The 21025-nt window shown below is 44.4% G+C and overlaps 1 protein-coding gene across 4 annotated transcripts in view; it reads right to left on the bottom strand.

Annotated features, from left to right (window-relative positions):
* Positions 1-21025, bottom strand: part of LOC135392883 (uncharacterized) — a 100694-nt gene that overhangs the window by 26595 nt on the left and 53074 nt on the right. For 3 of the 4 annotated variants that reach the window (XM_064623548.1, XM_064623549.1, XM_064623551.1), the window contains exons 7-8: positions 17808-17916; positions 16369-16449 (exon numbers count right to left, since the gene is read on the bottom strand). The exons of the other annotated variant lie outside the window; for it this stretch is intronic. In XM_064623548.1, coding sequence (XP_064479618.1) covers positions 16369-16449; positions 17808-17916 — 190 coding nt within the window. The remainder of the gene's footprint in view (positions 1-16368; positions 16450-17807; positions 17917-21025) is intronic. 4 annotated transcript variants of the gene reach the window in all.

A 21025-nucleotide genomic window follows, 5' to 3' on the forward strand; every position in this document is an offset into this window, starting at 1 on the left:
TTGAACATAATCAGATAAGTTTATCCTATGATAATGGCATCTGTGACCTCATGGTTGCCAATACCTTTGCTCATTATTTTTGTGATGCCATGCACTGCCATAGTGGCAATGTTAGTTCCGGCACTTCAGTGCCTTCTACATCCACGATTTTATGCCTTTAAATATCACAATTTCTGATGATGAAGCTGTCCAAGCTACTAAAATGACCCCCTCATGGTTGCAAATACCTTTGCTCATTATTTTTGTGATGCCATACACTGCCATAGTGGCAATGTTTGTTCCGGCACTTCAGTGCCTTCTACATCCACGATTTTATGCCTTTAAATATCACAATTTCTGATGATGAAGCTGTCCAAGCTACTAAAATCATCTAAAACTTGTGCCTTTGATAACATCCTGAACTTTAGTGTCAAAGGCTGCGCAACAGCTTTAGCGCAAATTTTAACTACTGTGTTTCACAGATCCCTGAATTTCTGTGTACTTCCGTCTTTTCGGAAGAGCTCTATTATTGTACCCATGCACATATCAACTACAGTTCTGCTACATCTGCCTCTAATTACATACGTATTTCACTATTCCCTCGTCTTTCGCAGGTCTTCCGCAGGTCTTTGAAAAAAAAAGGTACATAACAAGCCTTCTCCGTTTTTTAAATCATCACTGGTAGAAACCCAACATGGTTTTACTCCTGGCAGGTCAGTAGTGACTAATCTACCTACCCAGTCACCTACCCAGCACCATAGGGCGAACGTTGTCATGGTTTTCTCAGGTTGATCCTGTCTATTTCGACTTTTCGACGACCTTTGGCAGAATTAGTCAAACGCTGCTCCCGAAACTTGTCACATTACGACATATCTGATAGAATTTGCACATGGTTTGCATCTTACTTCTGTATGAGGCTGAACTATGTGCGTATAGGCGGTTATTATTCTAATCCATACAGATCTTTGTCAGAAGTGCCTCAGGGCTCAAATCTCGGTCCTTTGTTGTTTAACATTTTGTGAACGGCCTATCCCTCTGCATTAAGCGCTCTTACCTTCCCCAATATGCAGATGATCCGAAAGTACACCGTGAGATCCTCCTGTAGAAATGATTATTCTCCCCAGCTTACACCATTACGTTACTGATGTACACCAGTGGTCTTCAGACAACTCGCGTACGCTGAACGCAGGTAAAACGATAGTGACATCTTTTACAAAAAAAGAAAAGAAAAAAGCTAGGAAGTGTAATTACACGTACACTTTCCTATTTTGGGTAATAAGACGAGACAGCGTCGTTCCCGAACTCGGCGTTTTTCTTTTTTCTTTTATACATCTTTGTCTTTTAATCTACATGTGGAAAAGATAACACCTGTATGCACGAGAAAGCTCAGCCTCATTGCGCGCATTACGAAACCGTTATTTACTTCGCCAATATCACACTAGAGTCACTAAATAAGCTTCGCTTCAGAGTATCGGCACTGAGGTCCAAGGGAGAGCAGTAGCGCCATCTTGTTTCCGCACCGCACCGCACCGCACCGGTATTATACCCAGTTGAGGGTCAAAGACGGCTAATGTGATGCTCGCTGTGGGATAGAGAAGCATGCGTGATTGTTGTGCGATAATCCATGTATTGTCCACCAGAGCGTTTCCGAAGATGTCAAAGTAAGCTCAAGGCCGTCAACTGCTGTTTGTAAACTAAAGGAACATTTCACCCGCGCACGATAGATCGCATCGTGGGCTAAAATGCGGCAGAGCCGTATATTAAGAAGGAGTCTGGCCATTGGGAGGAGTCACAAAAAGAGGCTCGACCTGTCAATCACAGTTTCGCTCCTCTGATTGGTTTGCTTTTTACCAAGGGGGTCGCCATGACACCATACTGTCACCCAAAGTGGCGACGAAAACAAACACAGTGAAGCGGGGATTTCGTGACAAAAAATTTTCACAGACTAACCTGATTTTACGCTGCAAATGTACATCCTAATATAAATTTCTCGGAAATCAGTTTCAACTTATGCTCATCCATCGATATCTAACTGAAAATAATACGTTTTGTCGCCGGTGTTAGGCCTAGTGAACACGGCGATCACAACGAAATCATAACAAAAACGGCGCTGTGCTGTACGATCTTATATTTAACAGCTGGATTTCATGGATATAAACATTCTTGCCTCTTATATTCCAACTATTCATGTAGATTTGTTTGAAAATCATACCGACAACAGAACGTGTCCCAGCAGGTGGTTCTGCCGGCAGCGGTACAACGACGGAAGCAGACGACAATTCCCGACGTGCCTTACGCTCAATAGGTGGCGCTTATCAAATTTGCACCAACAATTCACTACTTTTGCAGATCGCGAGTGGTATTCATTTCAATCCCATCCAATCCACTTGCCACCCAAAATGGCGCTGCCCATGTTGGATAGGGGGGAAAATAGTGAGGATAGGCTGATTGATAGCGCCCCATATTTCAAGACTTCATTGGTCGGAAAGCTGTAAAAGTGGGTGGAGCTTCAGGTATAGGCATGACCTATTAAGCTGTTGGTTTTGTTACAATCAGTAGTGCACTATTAACTAGGCAACTGCCGTTCATGGGCACTATTAAAATACCAATAAATAGCAGATGGGTAGAAATCCAGCGAACCGGTAGAATGTAGGAAGGGAGTTGCCTCAGGACAGAAGCCGCCGATATTTCGAACAGAGACTGTTCTTCTTCTGAAGAACAGTCTCTGTTCGAAATATCGGCGGCTTCTGTCCTGAGCTCCCTTCCAATAAATAAATAGTTTGTTTGCCCCTGATTCAGTGAGGTCGCCGAGGACACTCAGAGAAAAAGTGAAGGTGACCTGATTCAGCAACTTGTACTGTCAAGAAATCGTCAGTACAGTGCAGAACTTTTGCGTTTTGCAACTATTTCCGTTTCATCTCGCCAAATGCACATAACTTGAAAGGAGCAGTCTAGAGGCACACAACTCTATTTCTATTTTTGGGCTGTATGAAATGTTAGGAGCACGACAACCGTTTGCACACAATTAGTACAACCGCAGCGAACTTGCGACGCCTACAACAGCCCGCCTCCTCCCCGGATCTCCCGTGCGAACACCCTCCTTCGCCTTCACGACAGATACATGATGGGCACCTGGGCGCACGTCATACAGACGAAGGACACTCCTCATTAGAACTGGGATCAAATAGTGAAGGTGACGCCGGCCACAGCCGGCCAGCAAAGGCTCATGCCGGATCGCCTGCTAGCGCTTCGTAAATGCTAGACACTCTTCGGCTACGCGATGTCCAAAATGAAGGATTCGAATGCCGCCAATGACATCGACTTTTTGGGACCGCTGACATCATGGGAAGAACGAGTAGTGCAACACGAATCTCATTCAGCTTTGCACAGCCACATCCCAGTTCTGCACGACAATGTGCGGCTCTATGCGGCTCCACGGAGTTGGAGTTCTCGCACCAGAAAGGTCTTTTGTTGACGCCACAGGGAGCTAACAACTGGTGGGGACATCGTCAGATGTAAGGGGGGATGTAATTGTATGGGGGATGTCGTTGCTAGGTGTACGTGCGGCAACTGCACCGTTATGTCGACCGGGCGTGGGAGTAGTGAGTTTTAGTACAGCTCCCGTCGAAGTTAATAACAACACTGGAAGAAATGTGGTCTCGTTCCCGAGCGCTATTACAGCAACGTTTGGGGCTATGAGGAAGCCTTGATTGAACAAAATTATGCTGTAAGTTTAACGCAAAGATTTTGTTCACGTCACATTCCCGCAGTGCTCCCAGGGTGGCTGTTACCAGGCCCGGAAATGCGGCAGAATTTTTTCCAGTGTTATTATTAACTTTGACGGGAGCTGTACATCTTAGGAATCGTACGCTATTGCCTCTGCGTAAGGGCTAGCATGGTGGTTCTGCGCAATGTGTAAAATCTACAATCTACGCAGGTGAGAGGGGCTCCACTGACTGCACCAGCTCAGAAGCGAAGCGGCCGATGGACAACTAGCGTGACGTCACGGCGCCGGTTTTCCGGAAGACACTACCAAGGACCCGAAACTCGCCAGTTCCTTTGCGGGATAAAGTGAGGCGCTTCATGCGTTTCACGTCATCGGACGTCAGAAAACGTCATAAATTGAACGTCATGGAGACATCCGGTGGCTAGTGATTACTTATTGGTTCCCATGAGGATGAATTCGTGTCCTGAGCGATGATTGGCACTTTCCAAATTTGTTCGCGAGCACTCAAACAGGAGACAGCGCGTCGGCTGTGCCGACTGGAACCGGCGTCCACGGAGTCACCGGTGTCCGTTTCGCGTATTTACAAACCCTGACCGATAAGCGACTTCGGCGGCGGCGCCAGCTCGGAGCACCCAAAACCTGAGACGGGCGCCTCCGCCCCTCTTGGAAATACGGAGGAAAGATGGCGGCTCGCTAGCCAAGCGCACTGTTGAAAAGTTTGACGCGATCGCGGGAGAGATGATTTTGTGCTGCTGTGTGGGGCGTTTTCGCACGTTGAGGTGCATAATGCTGACATTGTTTGTGCTCTATGGAATGTCGAGGAGAAACGCGTCAAGTGCGCGAAGAATAACAGCCCGATGGGTTGCACTCGCCGTGGTGGTTGAACTAGTTGAACACACAGCCGAAGAGGCCACTTCGGTGGTTTCATTCAGTGCCGTTGCTGAGCGTTTAATGTGAACAACGTCAGTTTTCTCTTTTGAGCCTGGCCATAAATGTGTGCATCTGAGGTTTACGTTTTACCGGCTGATGGATGACATGAAGTAATCGAATCTGCTCCTTAGCCAGAGAAATGGAAGGCAACAGACTTGAACATTAGATCATGTGCATGAGATACGTGCACCTCAACAGATGATCACCGTTCTGTTGGAAAATCACAACGTGTATTACATGTGACCGTTAATGTGTACACAGCCCGTCCTGATACTGAAGTTGACGTACACCAGCTGACGGCCTCCTTTTCTTTTGTCGTTATTTACGCAATATGGTAATTTTTCCACATGAATCTGCATGCATTTCTGATAAATTAATTGGCCCGACGTCTACCCGTACCCTTAATTTAAAAAAAAAACAGTTTTGGGTCTCAACACTGCACAAGCAAAATGCCCATTCTGATCTAAGCACTGCAAGAAAGATCTTGCGTGTGTGTGTGTGTGTTTGTGACACCATGAAGACATCACTAGAATAGTGCGAGAATAGAATAGTGCTGAGCGTCCCTAGCACAGATAAGCACAAGCTTGCTAGTTGGCTAACTGGATCTGCGTAATACATGTTTGGACGGTATTGCTCTAGCAGCCAGGGAATGTCTGTGCGCAAGTGTGTGAAGTAGAGTCTACTGTGAAGCACTCTTACCTACGTGAGGATTACTGGACGTATTGTGTGTGTGTGTAGTGAGTGAATTGCACACAGAATGCATGTGGTTGTTGCGGAAGTGTCCATGGCTAACGCATTGCAGTGCAGTGCTAGAGATTCGCTTTCTGGGCTTAAAGGAATGAGTATAAGGCGAGGGCAGATTTAAGGTATGGCACAGTATCATCCAGGAGATTGGGTTTTTAAGTAACGAACACAGCCACTTGAGCGCCCCCACCCCTTAAATCCGCCCCACGGGGAGCTGTATCACTGCAATTGGCAGTAATTGGTAATAACGGAGTTTATACTCGTGTGTAAGTCGGCAGTACCCTCCACACAGAAGTACAACATTATGTGCTCAACTAAAATGGCACATAGAAGCTTGATGTACACTTGGCAGGCTGATATTGTGAATTTTGGTGTCATTGTTAAATCTGTCTGAAAAAAAATCACAATGTCAAGGTGACCTGTCTGCTGCATTTTTAAAACGGTTCCCGATGTGGTGTGCCAAGTACCTGTTTTTGCTTTTCAACAAATCCTTGTGTCTAGGCAAGATACCAACACAGTGGAAGTGTGCACACGTTGTACCTGTCTTTAAGTCCGGGAACTCTTTGTGTCCTCTCAATTACAGACCGGTTTCGTTACAACCGGTTTGCAGCAAGTTAGTTGAACATTATGTCTGTAATCACATAATCTGTTATCTAGAGCAAGACGGTTTTTTCACCAATGCTCAGCATGGATTCAGGCGTGGGTTTTCAACTATTACCCAGCTAATTGAAACTGTTCACACACTAGCCGACGTATTGAATAATAATGGTCAGGTTGATGTTCTGTTTTTGGATCTATCGAAAGCACTTGATCGTGTTTGCCATGTTAAACTTATGAAGAAGTTGTCTTATATTATCAATAACGAACGCTTAGTTAATTGGTTAGAATTTTACTTGAAGGATAGGTCGCAATTTGTTGTCGTCAATGGTTGTTGTTCGTCCAGGGCAGAAGTGCGCTCCGGGGTACCGCAGGGTTCCGTCCTCGGTCCCGTACTTTTTCTTATTTTCATTAATGATTTAGTCAGACGTGTATCAGTACATTGCAAATTGTATGCAGATGACTGCATTGTGTTCAATAGTATAAACTCTGTGCAAGATCAGGTAGTACTTAATGACTCACTGGATCGCATATCTGAATGGGCCACGGAATGGCAGATGGATTTGAATCCGGTTAAGTGTGTTCAAATGACAATTACACACAAACGCTGCCCCCTTTCTTACCCCTATTCGCTAAATAACGTGCCACTCCGTGTTGTCGATACTTACAAGTATCTCGGAGTTATAATACCTTTAGACCTGCGTTGGAATAACCATGTGAATCACATCACGAGAAGAGCAAGTAAGCGTCTCTGGTACCTTACACGCTTCATGCGACACAGTATCCGTACGACAAAATTAGCAGCGTACCAATCACTCGTCCGCCCTATCCTTGTGTATGCTGACGTGGTCTGGGACCCTTACACAGTGTCCAATATTAGGAAGTTGGAACGCGTGCAAAGGCTCGCCCTTCGCTTTATCTGCGGCTCATACGATATGCGATCATCTGTTACTGCTCTATACAAACAGGTTAGTATTGAGCCGTTGGCACACCGTCGGAAATTGCATAGACTGATGATGTTTTTTCAGATTTTAGCTGGCGAATTGAAAATTGATTATCGAAATTTGTTTTCGCTGAGTTCCACTCAACAGAGCAGAATTCGCCATTGCCGGCATGTAGACACTTTTCGACCGAGGGTGAATTGTTACCAGTATTCTTTCGTTCACCGCACCGCTATTGAATGGAATGCTCTTCCAAACAGTGTTGTATGTGCCCAGTCGTCGCAGTCTTTTTGTGATAGATTACATGCTACATATACGACTTAGTGAAATGTTGTTGTACGTTGAATGATGTATGTACATTCATGCCTTTGCCGACCTCAGTTGGTTGGCATTATAGTTAAATAAAAAATAAAAAAATAAGGTGTGCGACTTCTAGCTTGTCCACTATGAGCTAAGGATATTTAAATATGACACTTAGTCAATCATCTGCAGTAATGAGCTATGAACTGTTTTGTTAACTATTAACATCTAATTGAGGCAATGTTAATATTTCATGCAATGTAAGTGCAGCTACATGATGGAATTCTCCTCCTTGGCTGAGTGCCACCAACCCCAAGATACCTGATGCTGTGTATTCAGAACAAAAACATACAGCATATTTCACTTAAGAGTGATCCAAATTTTTTCTTTCAATTTTTTTCAAGTTGAATTAGGATAGTTGGGCTAATAATGGGAAATGCTGATGTTCAGTGCCAGCTGCTGTTTATCACTGTGCATCCTTAATTGGCCTAATTATCTCAATTAATTTAAAAAAATTTGAAAGGAAAAATTTGGCTCACTCTTAAGTGAAACAACAATTATATATAACTGCAAACCTGCCAAGTGCTGGCAATCCCGTAGACACTTTTCCTTTTTTTTTTTCAATAAACCTGCACCTCCCTGCTTTCTGAATCCTATGTGTGAAAATCCTGACCTGTGACCTGACATGATCTATGTAAAGTTGAGAGAATCTGCTACTGAAAGTCAGGCTGGCTCATAACAATAAAGCTGCAAAAGAGAACAGCAGTGTTGACGGTACCTTAGTGCTGCCACTCCAGACTTCAATGTTGTGTTTCTTAAGGGCAAATGAGAGGTGTTCCATCACCTGCCGTTACTACATCATTCCATTTACAACTGGTTCCTCATTTTTGATGGTGGGTCCGGGGGTGATGAGCAGATCCCAGAAACAGACCACACCACCTGACGTAGTGAGCTAGTAACCTTTATTTGCACAGTAATATATATACACTGAGTGGCAATACAGAGCGCATGACCAACCTCCATTCTTCACTGTGATACCTCTTCATAGACATATACTCAAGTCTGAGAATCACGAAACATTCCAATCAAGAGGACAGCAGCGTCCCTGATGCAAGACCATAGAGCCACAGTGTAGCAGGCATCCTCAAAACACTGGTTCAAAGACTGGTACTTTCAGCGACCACTTGCCAAACATAGTAATTTGCATGTCGATGGTGATAAGAAGCCTGAGCTTGGGCAAAAACAGGAAACCAACAGACACACAACGAGCTCGCCTGTACGTTCGCTGGTACATGGTAGCTGGGAAGGGTACCGTTAATGGAAATTGGAGATGGTAATGATAACAGAAACGCATACCACGGTACTCCATTACTGGAAACGGAAACGAATTTATCGTCCAGTATTGAATTTGGGCTATTCCTGTTGTGCGATGGAAGTTGAGTGACTTTTCATTTTTTTTGTTTTTGTATTTTGATGACTCCATTCCCTGTAATGCTCTACATAGTACACGAGAGCATCGAAAGAAGGCACAATAAGGGATCTCGAGGGTGCATCCGTCACTTACCTTGTCCCAGTCCTGATAACTCCATGACATCAACACATGGCTATACTCCACCATAGCACGATGGTGACAGCCTACGATTTTTAGTTACTGATTTTGTATTTTTTTCTTTTTCACCGTGGCCATGGCACTATTATTTGCTACTGAGAGCATCCGCTATAAATGCGACATTGGATGAAGGTTATGCCCATCTGGAGTTGCTGGACTCCGAGTGACTGAAGGCTGAAGACATGTTCCTATATTTCTTTTCTATCTTGCAAGATGTGCGCATCCCAACGACGTGAAATTATTTGTGTAGAGCGTACGCGTGACATCGAAGCAGCACTTGGGCAAACCAGGGTGCTGAGAGAGCCGGAAGGGCTATCCTCCCGCAGCTCTGTAACCGTTCCATTACCCGAAACAGTAACGGAAACGAAATTGAAAGGCCGGTACCAGGAACGGATAACGGAAACGAAAATATAGAAGTAACGAAAATGGAAACGGTAACCAAAATATGTCCGTTATCCTTCCCTGCATGGTAGCATACAACGAATCTGAAAACTCGCTTTTATCACGTATGGCACCAAAGTTTCTTGGTAACTTAATCACTTGAATTATCAAATATGCATAGTTTGATTTTGTCCACACATAATAGCCACAAAGATCCCTAAAACAACCACAGCATCATCCTGAATAGAATTTTACTCTAGTGTGTTTCCTGAACTGTTTCGTTTGTGTGTTTCTTGTTGCGAGTCCAAAAATGTGCCTTCCTCTCCTAGGTCTAACTATTGCAGTATAGTTTCTTTGAAGTTATTGATATAATTTTTTCCATATTTCATTTTCCTTTGTATTTGTTGCAGCTAGCACACGTCAGCGGAGTATACTTCAAACTTGTCGGGTACATTGTTGGATGCCACATCTGAGAGCTCTCTTCCTCAGTCATAATAGATGACAGGCAGGCAGGGCAATGCAGTGTACCTCTGATTTTCCTTGGCTTGTGCAGACACTAAACAAGGATCCCAAGGTACACTGCATGGTGCTACCACCCAGGAGATATTCAAATCATCAAATGCTTACATATTGTCTGTCACCTATCGTGTGGCATCACAACATCAATTGAGCTAAACACAAAGAGAGAGGCAAACACAAAGCAAAAGCATGGAACAGTGGCTATGCTTTGTAAACAGACAGCTACTAATGCACAAATAGACATTGTAATGTTAATTTTGTGGAAAGGTGGGCATTTTAACTTGACTTACATGACATGTATGCAATGTATTCTATATACCACACACTACTCCTGAGAACACTGACAAACTTTAGAACAAACAAGAAACTATAACACTAACAAACAAAAGCAAGTTCTATGTATCAGATTAGTGTCTGTAAGCACTGGGACACGCACTCACCATACAAAGTCCATTTTGACATGCGAGACTTTCAAGTTTTTGCATGTGGTGTCAAAAGTTGGATGCCCCCATTAAAGAAGCTTTTTAAAACTTTGTTTATGCAAAGCAAACGCTATGTAGGTGAGGCTGCTTACAGACATGTTAGTTACTCTTAGTGTAAATGTCCAGCAGATGGTGTTCTATGGTAAATTATCAGGTCTAGGTGATGCATATAGTCACACAACACATGTCTGGCGTTGTAACGAGTGTCACTGTGAGTAGGGTACTTCAAGTCGCATTTCCTATGAACGAAGCACAATGTCACCATTACGGAAAAGGGAAAGGAAATGCTACTTCCTTGAGCATTTTCAATCAGCTGTAAAGAGGTGGCAAAATGGGGAATCTATGGCAATACACTCGAAAAGGTGGCACAAGTGCCTTACCAACAGCTTTGGTATAACTTGCCTTTTTTAATTCAGTCGTAATTGTCTGCAAGGCTGCCACGTCACCTTGTCATAACAAGACCATCAACCGAAAACAGACGCTCCACTGGTGCTCTGCTGGACAACCCAACATTGTACTTCATGAACACCTCAATCACACAAGGACGATCTTTCAAGCACCCTAACGACCCTGAAGTGCGGGTCAATACCCGCAATTCATACTCCTTTTCCCATGGTGCAAGAGTTTTGCCACTTCCACATTCGAATGTAAAAAATTTGCACCGAAAAATGTACCGATCTGAATTGAGTCTTTGGGTAATCACTGTGAAAAAAAAGAAAGGAAAAAAAAAGGTGTGGAACTGACCCTAACTTTAAATATTGGGCCTTCCCAGATAGCATTGTAAGTAATGCCGAAACTAATTCAAAATGCGATACTTGTAAAAGTAATTCAATTACAGTTATAATTACATAAAACCCAATGTAATTCTGGAAGTAATGAATTACTCAGAAAGCAAGTAATTACAGTAATTCAATTACTTGTAATTAATTACAGGTCTGCTTACAACTCACTACGCATGCATTCCCTGTGGCTGTATAACTGTTGACACGGTCGTTTTGATATAATAAACTGCCTCAGGCAGCTTTCCATAGGAGACACGAGCATTGGTCCCAATTTCTGTGCTGTGATCCGGCTCAATTGTCTATTTTCTGGATGCAGTGCTTGAGATTGAGACAATTTCGCTAGTGAAGAACTGTGTAATCATGTGTATAGTGATGCTGGCGCGCTCAGATATGGCCGAGCTGCTACCCGTCCCCCTTTTTACAAGACTATAACCCGTTCTCGCAGCTACAACGATTATGCATACTGCACGGGGGTTACTGTGCCGTGATCATAACGTTGTCTGTCACACAACATGGGATGAATGTGAGAAAGAAGATAGATATACAGACACAGTGTTAAAATATGTTAATGTGAATGTTTCTTCCTCATGTTCACTCCACAGTGTCAGATTCCCTTGCATACACCTACTCATCATCACAGACTGTGTAGAAAAACAGCTATCGCAGGTGCCTGTGTAGATTCTTTCGTTCAACACTTCGTTGGTGATACGACGATTGGTGACACCCAATGGAAATTATTCACATTTTATTTGTAAGTTATATATGAGCTTGGAAGCACTGCCTACGTTCACGGGATGTTGTGTACCTGTTAAATCCTTCCTGATGAGGATGACGACGCCCACCTCGTTGTACTGTCTTCTACAAAGTGGTGCCGTGACCAGGATATACCGAACATTTATTTGAACGCCCCTGAACGACTGCACCGACCTGACCGTGAAGACTGCAGCGGGCATTGACAGCAATCTGAACGAACGAAATGGAGGTGACCCAACTGATTGATCAACGCATACTTGTACTAGCAGAGGTGACTGCGCTGATGAAATATCTAGAACGACGGAGAACTACAGACGAACGTCCCTTGGCTTTAATGCACAGTGTTTACTTGCTAAAAAATATGGTCAGGAAAGATCACCTTGTAAATGGCAACGTGCACTTACAACCTTCATGTTTTGCTTTGATGTTCACTGAATGGCTTCATGTCCTGTAATTCTGACAAACAGAACGTGAACTGCAATTCTGCCGCCCTGAGATGTCAAGCATGCCTGATAATGCATATACAAATGTTCGATAAGCTGAAGGCGTCCATGCAAGCCCACTTTGCCATGTTTTGGGAAAACATTGGTCTTTCTTGCACTGTTCACATTTTGCACACTATTATGAATGCTGGGTAGCAGCATTGTCAAATGCTTGTCTTTGCTAAACACAAAGAGTGGGATCACACGGTTGTAAATTTGTCCTACCATACAAGGTATGAAAGTGAATATACTTCATGGATAGCTAAGACATTACTACGTGATCACGTGGTGAGCACAACAGTATTTTCTCGGTGACTGTCAACCACGCGCGTCCAGAGGTGACATCCTAGCCCGACGTCTGTTTACCAGCTGAGCTAAATGAATGTGGCCTGATGATGATATTAGCTTACCATTATTCATGATAATAATACAATTCGTCTCTACTACACATCGCAAACAGCAGTAAGGCACCAGAGGCAGATCTCAAGCGGGATGTGCACGATGCACATGGGCTGCACGCAATAATATTCACGCGATGCACAGCCACGTATGTCCCTCAACCGAATGCACTTTCACCTTGCAGTACCCCATGAGCACCTATGGCACGTCCAAGTTTGTTTTTCCCTCAAAAATCATACAGTGGCATGTGCTTGAATACATCGTGCCACCATATTTCCATTTGTTCAATGAGGCAGACTGAGTTTGTTCAAGCAAGTACAGCCATCTATCAAATTGCAAATATATACACCAAATGTACACATCTGTGACCACCACAAGTGAAAAATGTTATTCTCCACATTCCTTCCAAGTAATCCCTTTGCCCTTCCGTTATATCGCGACCATGTGACATTCCAACAGCACAAACAATGCCAGCATTATGCTTTGCAAAAGGTGAAAATACTCCACACAGTTTCACAAAAACATTTCTTTCACACTCACTCGCGTAAAATATGACAAACGTTGCAATGGCTGGCAAGCCGCCTTTCACCATCTTGCCTTCCATGCAACGTTGTTCCTAGGTGGGCGGCGGTGCCCAGTTTTCTTAGGACCGCCCGCCCACACAACACCATACCAGAGCCTTAAATCCGCCCTTGCCCTATACTGATTCCGTTAGGTCCAGAAGGCAAATTTCTGCCACGTGTTAGCGATGGACACTTCTGCAACAACCACACGCTTCTTTTTTGCAATTCGATCACGACATACACACATAATCATACAATCCACAGAACAACCACTGTGGTGTCGCTTATGACTGTAGTTGTCTCGTGACGTAAACCCTGAATTATATATGTAAAAAAAGATAGAATCGTACACAGAATAAGTCCAGCAATCCTCACGTAGGTAAGAGTGCTTCACACTAGACTCTACTTCACACACTTGCGCACAGACATTCCCTGGCTGCTCGAGCAATACCGTCCAAACATGTATTCCGCCGATCCTATTAGCCAACTAGCAAGCTTGTGCTTATCTGTGCTCGAGACGCTCAGCACTTAGAAACAGATGTATCACACAGCAATTCAGATGCTGCAGCTTCCTTGAAATAAAAAGTAGTCAGAAAAGTATATATGCAGTTTTTCATCACGATCAGCTGTTCTATTCTATTCTCGCACTATTCTAGTGATGTCTTCATGGTGTCACACACACACACACACACACACACACAAGATCTTTCTTGCAGTGCTTAGATCAGAATAGGCCTTTTGCTAGCTGTGGACGGGCTGTGTACACATTAACGGTCACATGTAATACACGTTGTGATTTTCCAACAGAACGGTGATCATCTGTTGAGGTGCACGTATCTCATGCACGTGATCTAATGTTCAAGTCTGTTGCCGGCATTGTTTTGGCTAAGGAGAAGATTCGATTACTTCATGTCATCCATCAGCCGGTAAAAAGTATACCTCAGATGCACACATTTATGGCTAGGCTCACAACAGAAAACTGACGTTGTTCACATGAAACGCTCAGCACCGGCAATGAATGAAACCACCAAAGTGGCCTCTTCGGCTGTCTGTTCAACTAGCTCAACCACCACGGCGAGTGCAACCCATCAGGCTGTTATTCTTCGCGCAGTTGACGCGTTTCTCCTCGACATTCCATAGAGCACCAACAATGTCAGCATTATGCACCTCAACGTGCGAAAACGCTCCACACAGCAGCACAACATCATCTCTCCCGCGATCGCGTCAAACTTTTCAACAGTGCGCTTGGTTAGCGAGCCGCCATCTTTCCTCCGTATTTCCAAGACGGGCGGAGGCGCCCGTCTCACGTTTTGGGTTCTCCGAGCTGGCGCCGCCGCCGAGGTCGCTTATCGGTCAGGGTTTGTAAATACGCGTCCGTTTCGGACGGCTCGTGTTGTGTTGTGTAGCGGTTGGGTACGTTGCTCTATGAGTTCTGATTTTTCCTGTTTAAAAACGCAAGCTGTATCATGTGGGTGCCCTCGAACAGTCAGACCAAGGAAGACGCCTGCGCAACATTTCTGCTCAAACTATTCGAGCTTTCGATCGCCTCGTACCCGATACCCGGTCAGCGACTGCCGACAGGTAAGTCATTTGTCATTGCTTGATGCCTTACAACACCACATTCGCTTCGTGTATTGTGAATAAGTTGCTTAACAGCTACCGTAAATCGGGACCGGAATACGCTGTGACCGAGACTGACAGCGTAGCTTTGCAGATATGGTGGTAAACTATATTTCTTTTCGTCAAACAGTATCATCTAAATGTTATAATTTAATGGTATATGGTAATGTTAATGGATTATGGTATAATTATATGACGCTACTGTAAGTCTGATTCTCGGTGATTTCGCTCGACAAGTTTCGTCCTACGTTGACTTAGTAGCTGTTCTGTACGTAGCGGCAAAGCCAAGTTTGTCAGGCTATTCGGCTTGAATATAGCATTGTGAAGTAGCGCAATAAAATATATTTTTTTCTACTAAGGTCCCTCATCACACCCCATGGCTGCGAGCTTCTCCCAACCCTACCACCGTTGTTATTTTTTGCGTTCAATAGCACCTTTATTCTTTCTATTTACATTGCAACTTTCACATGCATAGCTGTATATCTGATACCAATTTTTATCTTGCAGCCAGCTCCAGTCCCCAGTACCAGTCCTTGCCAGAGGCATTTCCACATTATCAGGCTTCTTCAAGCAAATTCTGGAGCAATATTAAAGTCATGTTGTTTTCGTTACCGCAGTCATGCTGTGTACGCCTTGCTTTTATAACCGTACGTCGCACAATAAAATACTTCACGTGACAAAAACAACCAATGCTCCGTCGTATTCCTGTAACTCCCACTGCATTCCGACAAACGCGAACAAAAAGAAAAAAAATACAGTGAACGGAAGATAAAAAAACAAGGAACAACAAAAGAAGACGGGAAGCAGAGCAGAGAGGAAGAGAGTTGAGAGAGAAACGGATGACACGTCATCTACGTCATTCCCGACATAATAAAAAAAATAAAAAAATGGGGTGGCTAGTCCTCAGTCATTGGTCCAGGTCCGGAGGTCACGTGAGTTTTCAGCTACAATAGATTTCTACTACAGGTTTGCGCCCCTGAGAGTACTGCGCGCCACCCTTGCCAACCAAAATCATACACAAATCCCCACAAAGTGTGATCTAAATGAGTCACGCCGACTAAAGGGGGCTGTCACCATGAAGCTGGGCGAGTTGATGTGGCGTAACTGAAAACCAAAAGGAGTGCACACGGAAGACACGAAAGGGACGACGCATATCCGGTACTTATTTGGAAAATATGCAAACGCGCAAAATTTCTGGCAGAACACGTCAGCAAAGTGTACAAAAAAAAAAAAAAAATGTGCGCACGTGTGCTTTCAGACAAACTGTCAATCTTGCACATTTGTTATAACAAGTGTATTTCACAAACGGCACTATTTGCTCCGTGGTGCAAGTCCCGCTTTGCTTTGCTCGGCATTCAGGTCATTCGTGCGGGGCACTACTATAGTTCGCGTCCTTCGTGTAGATTTGCTGGACACTCAGCGGATGAGTAACTCACTAAAAATAATTTCGTTCACTTGAAAAGTTGTTGAAATTACGATCCCAGCTCTACTCTAAGGCAATAAACAAGTAGGCAACATTCACACGGGTAAGCAAGGGTAGTTCGCAGTGCAGACACTTACTTATACAAGTTTTTCATCACTCTGCAGCATGAGTTCATTTGTACACTAATTCCAAGGCAGGGGTGGCCTGGAAAGCCCAACCTGTAAAATCAAAACATTGGAGATGTACATCGAAATCAAGTGATTGAGATCCCCGTAGCAAAATAAACTACTGTAAATACACGATAAATACACTCAAAAATGCATAGTCGCGCGCGGGAAGCTCCCAACGGCGAACTTAGACTAGCCGGGACAGGAAACTGCAAACACCGAGACTGGACTAACCTAACAATAAACTAACTAACATGGAACTCCCTCGTGTCCGCCATGCTGAGCCTAAGAGTTGCTAAAATGTTGCTCTAAATGTATCGTGCATGGATGCTTGAATACAGTGCCAGCTCAGTTAACTCTTAGTAGCGTTTGAGTTCTTCGGAAGCGCTCTCTTCACGCAGTTTTCTGTCAAAAGAACGTCGTACGAGCTCCCACGTGCCTGAGGCGCTACATATACACCTTGCTTGGACACATATCCTGAGATGCTGTAGTAGCCGCAGCCAGAGCTACTACACAGGGATTGTCCTAGCGTCCGCCGCAGAGCCTAATGCCCCATAATGTTCCAACACCCACAAAATACCGGAAGGAAAGGCAAAAAATGCCACAAAAGCCGCAGGCACTGCCATCACCCCCCGCCCCCTCCCAAGATGAAAATCCCGGGAATATCTCTGCTACTACGGAACACCTAGGAAATTGATGTTCTGAGGCTGGAACAAAGAGAAAGAACAAACACACAAGGCCCCAAGTACCTAAGACCAATAAATGGTGAAAGAAGGAAGGGTTCGAGTTCTACAGCTGACTAACCTTTTCAGTGACTTCTTCCTTTGATCTCTGCTACTACCACCTGCGAGCGCAGCAATGCACACAGGTCGGATTGCAGACACGTGCGCCAGAAGCTAGAGCAGTGTTACTCGTATAATTGCGCTATTGTACGATTGTATGTGCCACAGCGCTGTCGTGTTCCTGCGCTGCCCCTTACACCACACGGTCTCCTCGTTCCACAGACCAGTCGGCGCGCAAGGCAATATAGCGCATAACTGTACTTCTTCATGCGCTCAGTGCGAGTAAATTGGAACCAATGACCATTGAGCACAGAATATACATGCTTCCAGTAGCCTATGAGACCCACAAACAGCAACATTAGTGCTCCTCTAAGCTAGGAGTATGCCATACATTAAGGATCCTACATTCAACAAATAACTGCATTCAGAATGTATTCGGTATTTCAAGAAATCGTTGGGAGCAGTACTGCGAAGTAAGCCCGTATCAATAGGCTATACGCTCTGACTTACTGGTTGGTGCCAACCATTTGTGACAAGTAAATAAGCTCTTCCTTCCGAAACCCTGCACAGTGACTAAATCACAGCGTAGCTGCTATAAATGTCACGCCTTCCAAACAGCATGCTTACGTTTTAACCAGGGCGAGACTAATGGAGGAATCCAAGTCATAGTAATTGAACGGCGATGTAATAATGACGATGAACTTGTCCTTGGTGCATAGAGATTCGCTCTTTTGGGCTGCAGGGAAAACATTTTATGTTCTAAGCAGGGCGTCAAAACCGGAATGCGGAAATATGTGAGACAACATGTTAAACGATATCTTTAAAAATGTGATGAACCTTAGTGCATTTGTTAGAAAAATGTCTGGAGTGGGGTAAGGTGGGGCTAGATGAGAAAAAAAATAGCAATTGAACATGATTTTTTTTATTTTTCGTCTTTAAAAAACGAGCGTTGGGCACATTCTCAGAGGTCTAGAGCTTCTGACCTTTAAATGCAGAACGGACGTAGCCGGTCCAGAATAAGGAAAGAACAAGAACATTTTCTCATCTTGCCCCAACCCTCGGGGCAAGGCGAGACATCGCGTGGGGCGAAATGACACACGCAGTGGTAATGAACTCTACAAATCAGTTTTTGCAATCCAACCAGACAAAGTAAAGCCCGTAGGGCTCTACGCATCCCCCTTGAGCCCGCCGCCCACATGATGTGGAGTAAAACCACGCAGAACCCGGTACTATTTTGCTCCACCGTTCTTTGCAAACAATGCACCGCCAGTCCATTTTGTCGCAGGTCGCTCGCTTTTGCGTGCAATTCTGTTTTGCTAGAAACATCCTAGGAAACAGGAAATTTTGCAGGAAAATAATTGCAGGGAAAATGCAAAAAAGAAAATCTCTGAGGAGCAAGCGTAAAGCCACCTAATAGTTGACTTATCAGTTTCTAAATTACATTAAATTTGAATTACATTAAATTGTTGCGCATTGGCCAGTCATGTCATCGGATGCATTATTTTTTCTGTTCAACAGCGGATAACCAAGAGTGCCCATATTTTGCATATATCTAGATGAATGAATAAAGAAATAGGATGTGGACTTACATTGACAGAATATGCCTGCGAAACGCTGGTGCACAGGTAACAAGAGGAAGGACAACAGAAAATCGCGCCTTTTTCGCGGATCTTTAGAAGTAACTGACTTTTTTTATCTTCAACGCGAACACGAATCCGGACGATTCTCACGTGCAATAAAGCGGACAAGCAGAGCCACCTACGAGTAAGGTTTCAAGCGCATGGGGCAGCGCGTCTCTGAGACAGGAGGCGTGGAGCAAAAAATGTCGCGTTTTGTCCCTGTCTCATCTTGCCCCACCTTACCCTGCATACACCCGGAATACTATTGTTTCTATTTTCTACACACACCCGGAATCATTTCTAATTTCATGGTGTACGAGTGCAACAACAAGAACAAAAGACAGATGGACACGTGACAAGCAGCTAGTGCGTAGTAACACAGTTGGAAGTGCGTGCTATTTGGGTCTCTATAGGTTTGTCTTTTATTGTTGTTGCACACATTGCTGTCTCTATCACACGTTGCAGTTTATAGGCTGGATTTGAGAAGTTACGCGTGGTGGCCTATATGCCATACATTATCCTACATTCAACAAATGCGTTTGACTCGCAGACTGTGTGCGCCTGTAACGGTTGACGCGTCCGTGACAAACGACTAACATTTGTTCGGTGCAAAATGGCTTCCGTACATTGTAATTGGCGGGTCGTTTATCGTATGCGCGCACAAACTCCGATATTGGTCATCATTTGTAGCTTGATGTCCCGATACAGCTGTGGCAACAAGCGGCGTAAACGATACAGGTCCGAGGATAAACTTTGCCCTCCTACGATGGTATGAACCTCTACGGGGTTCACATGTCTCTTCATCCGCCTACCTGGAGTCCATTATCTACATGGCACCCGTAAACTACTGCGGCAGAACAGCACCAACCTAGTACCATACCAGGAAGCAATTTTCTCGATATTATGGAAAATGTGCACGAGGTACAAAAACAGTTTTACTTTTACTGGGCTTATTTTGTCCTAGAGCACCTCCACTTGCCTGCTTCAGTGTCTATACCGCATGACTTTTTGTATACGTCAGTAGTATACGGTAGTGCAGATGGAACATGGTAGTGAGTAAGCCCATAGTGGTAGGTACTTGGCGTCCTTGCAACAGCCACTTGCATCATGGTATCTATAGCCACAACCCTATAACCCCATGCCATGAATCACCCCGCGCTACCGCTCATTCATCGGCAGTCCCGTCCTGCGGCACGTGCAACATGTCACCATACTTTGTGTAATATCGCGCACCATTATTATTTTCGTGAGCCGACACCGCGCATCTCTCCATGCAAACAATGCAGGGACGTATTAATCGCCTTAGACAACTGATAGACAACGATAGACAACTTTCCGCCGCCGATAGACATCTGCCAGATCCCTTCCTGCCGCCGGGCAGCTCGCCCCCTGAGCCGTCGCATCCCGCCTCTGCACATTTCCCCATAGAAAGGATACACAGATGTACACCATCAAAACGTTTATATTGCCAGTTGTAATGAATTCAACCGATTCATGTTACCCACAAGGCATGACGTTGGCTATGATTTTTTATCACCTTAAAGTTCTGAACATTTCGGCAGAACATGAACAATTTCTTTTTCCTGCAGATGTTAATCTGAACACTTAATTATTCACAACACAAGCTTCGAACTCATATTCAGATATCAAAACCAATGCGCAGTTGCGCACACTTTTATATCTGTTGAAATCTGAGTGATTCGTAACACTAAGGAACAGAGATAGTGTAATTTATCGTATCTACTCGTAATCGACCTCGATTACTTTAAATTTCTTCTGCCATTGGTGCACAATCGAAAAAGGTGTGAACATTAAAACTGGTTGACACCTTTTTTCAACCAATGGCCCCACCTGTTACCTTGGAAAGCGACCCACCTTATCGGTGTTTCCTCCTGAGAATCCGAAGGCCACACCTGCGGTCTGCCAGCCCTGCCTTGTTGCTTCGGTTCTTTGGTGTCGGAAACAGAAAACTCAACCGGCGTAAAACTGAATCTCGTGAAAAATGCGCGGAAAAGCACGCTCGTAATCTTCTTTTTGCTGTTTCTCATTTTTCTTGACGTACAGGTGTGCAAGACGACAATGTTTGTGTGACATCGTGATTGTACTTCACATTTATAGTTCGGTATGTGCCCGTGAGATGGCACTGATGGCAGGCAACAAACTCTGAGGCAGTAAACGTTTATCAGAAATCGGTTCGTGCTTTAAATCTTGAACTTTGTTTGTGAG

This window comes from Ornithodoros turicata, chromosome 4, assembly GCF_037126465.1.
Source record: "Ornithodoros turicata isolate Travis chromosome 4, ASM3712646v1, whole genome shotgun sequence".
In the NCBI taxonomy this organism is placed as follows: domain Eukaryota; kingdom Metazoa; phylum Arthropoda; class Arachnida; order Ixodida; family Argasidae; genus Ornithodoros; species Ornithodoros turicata.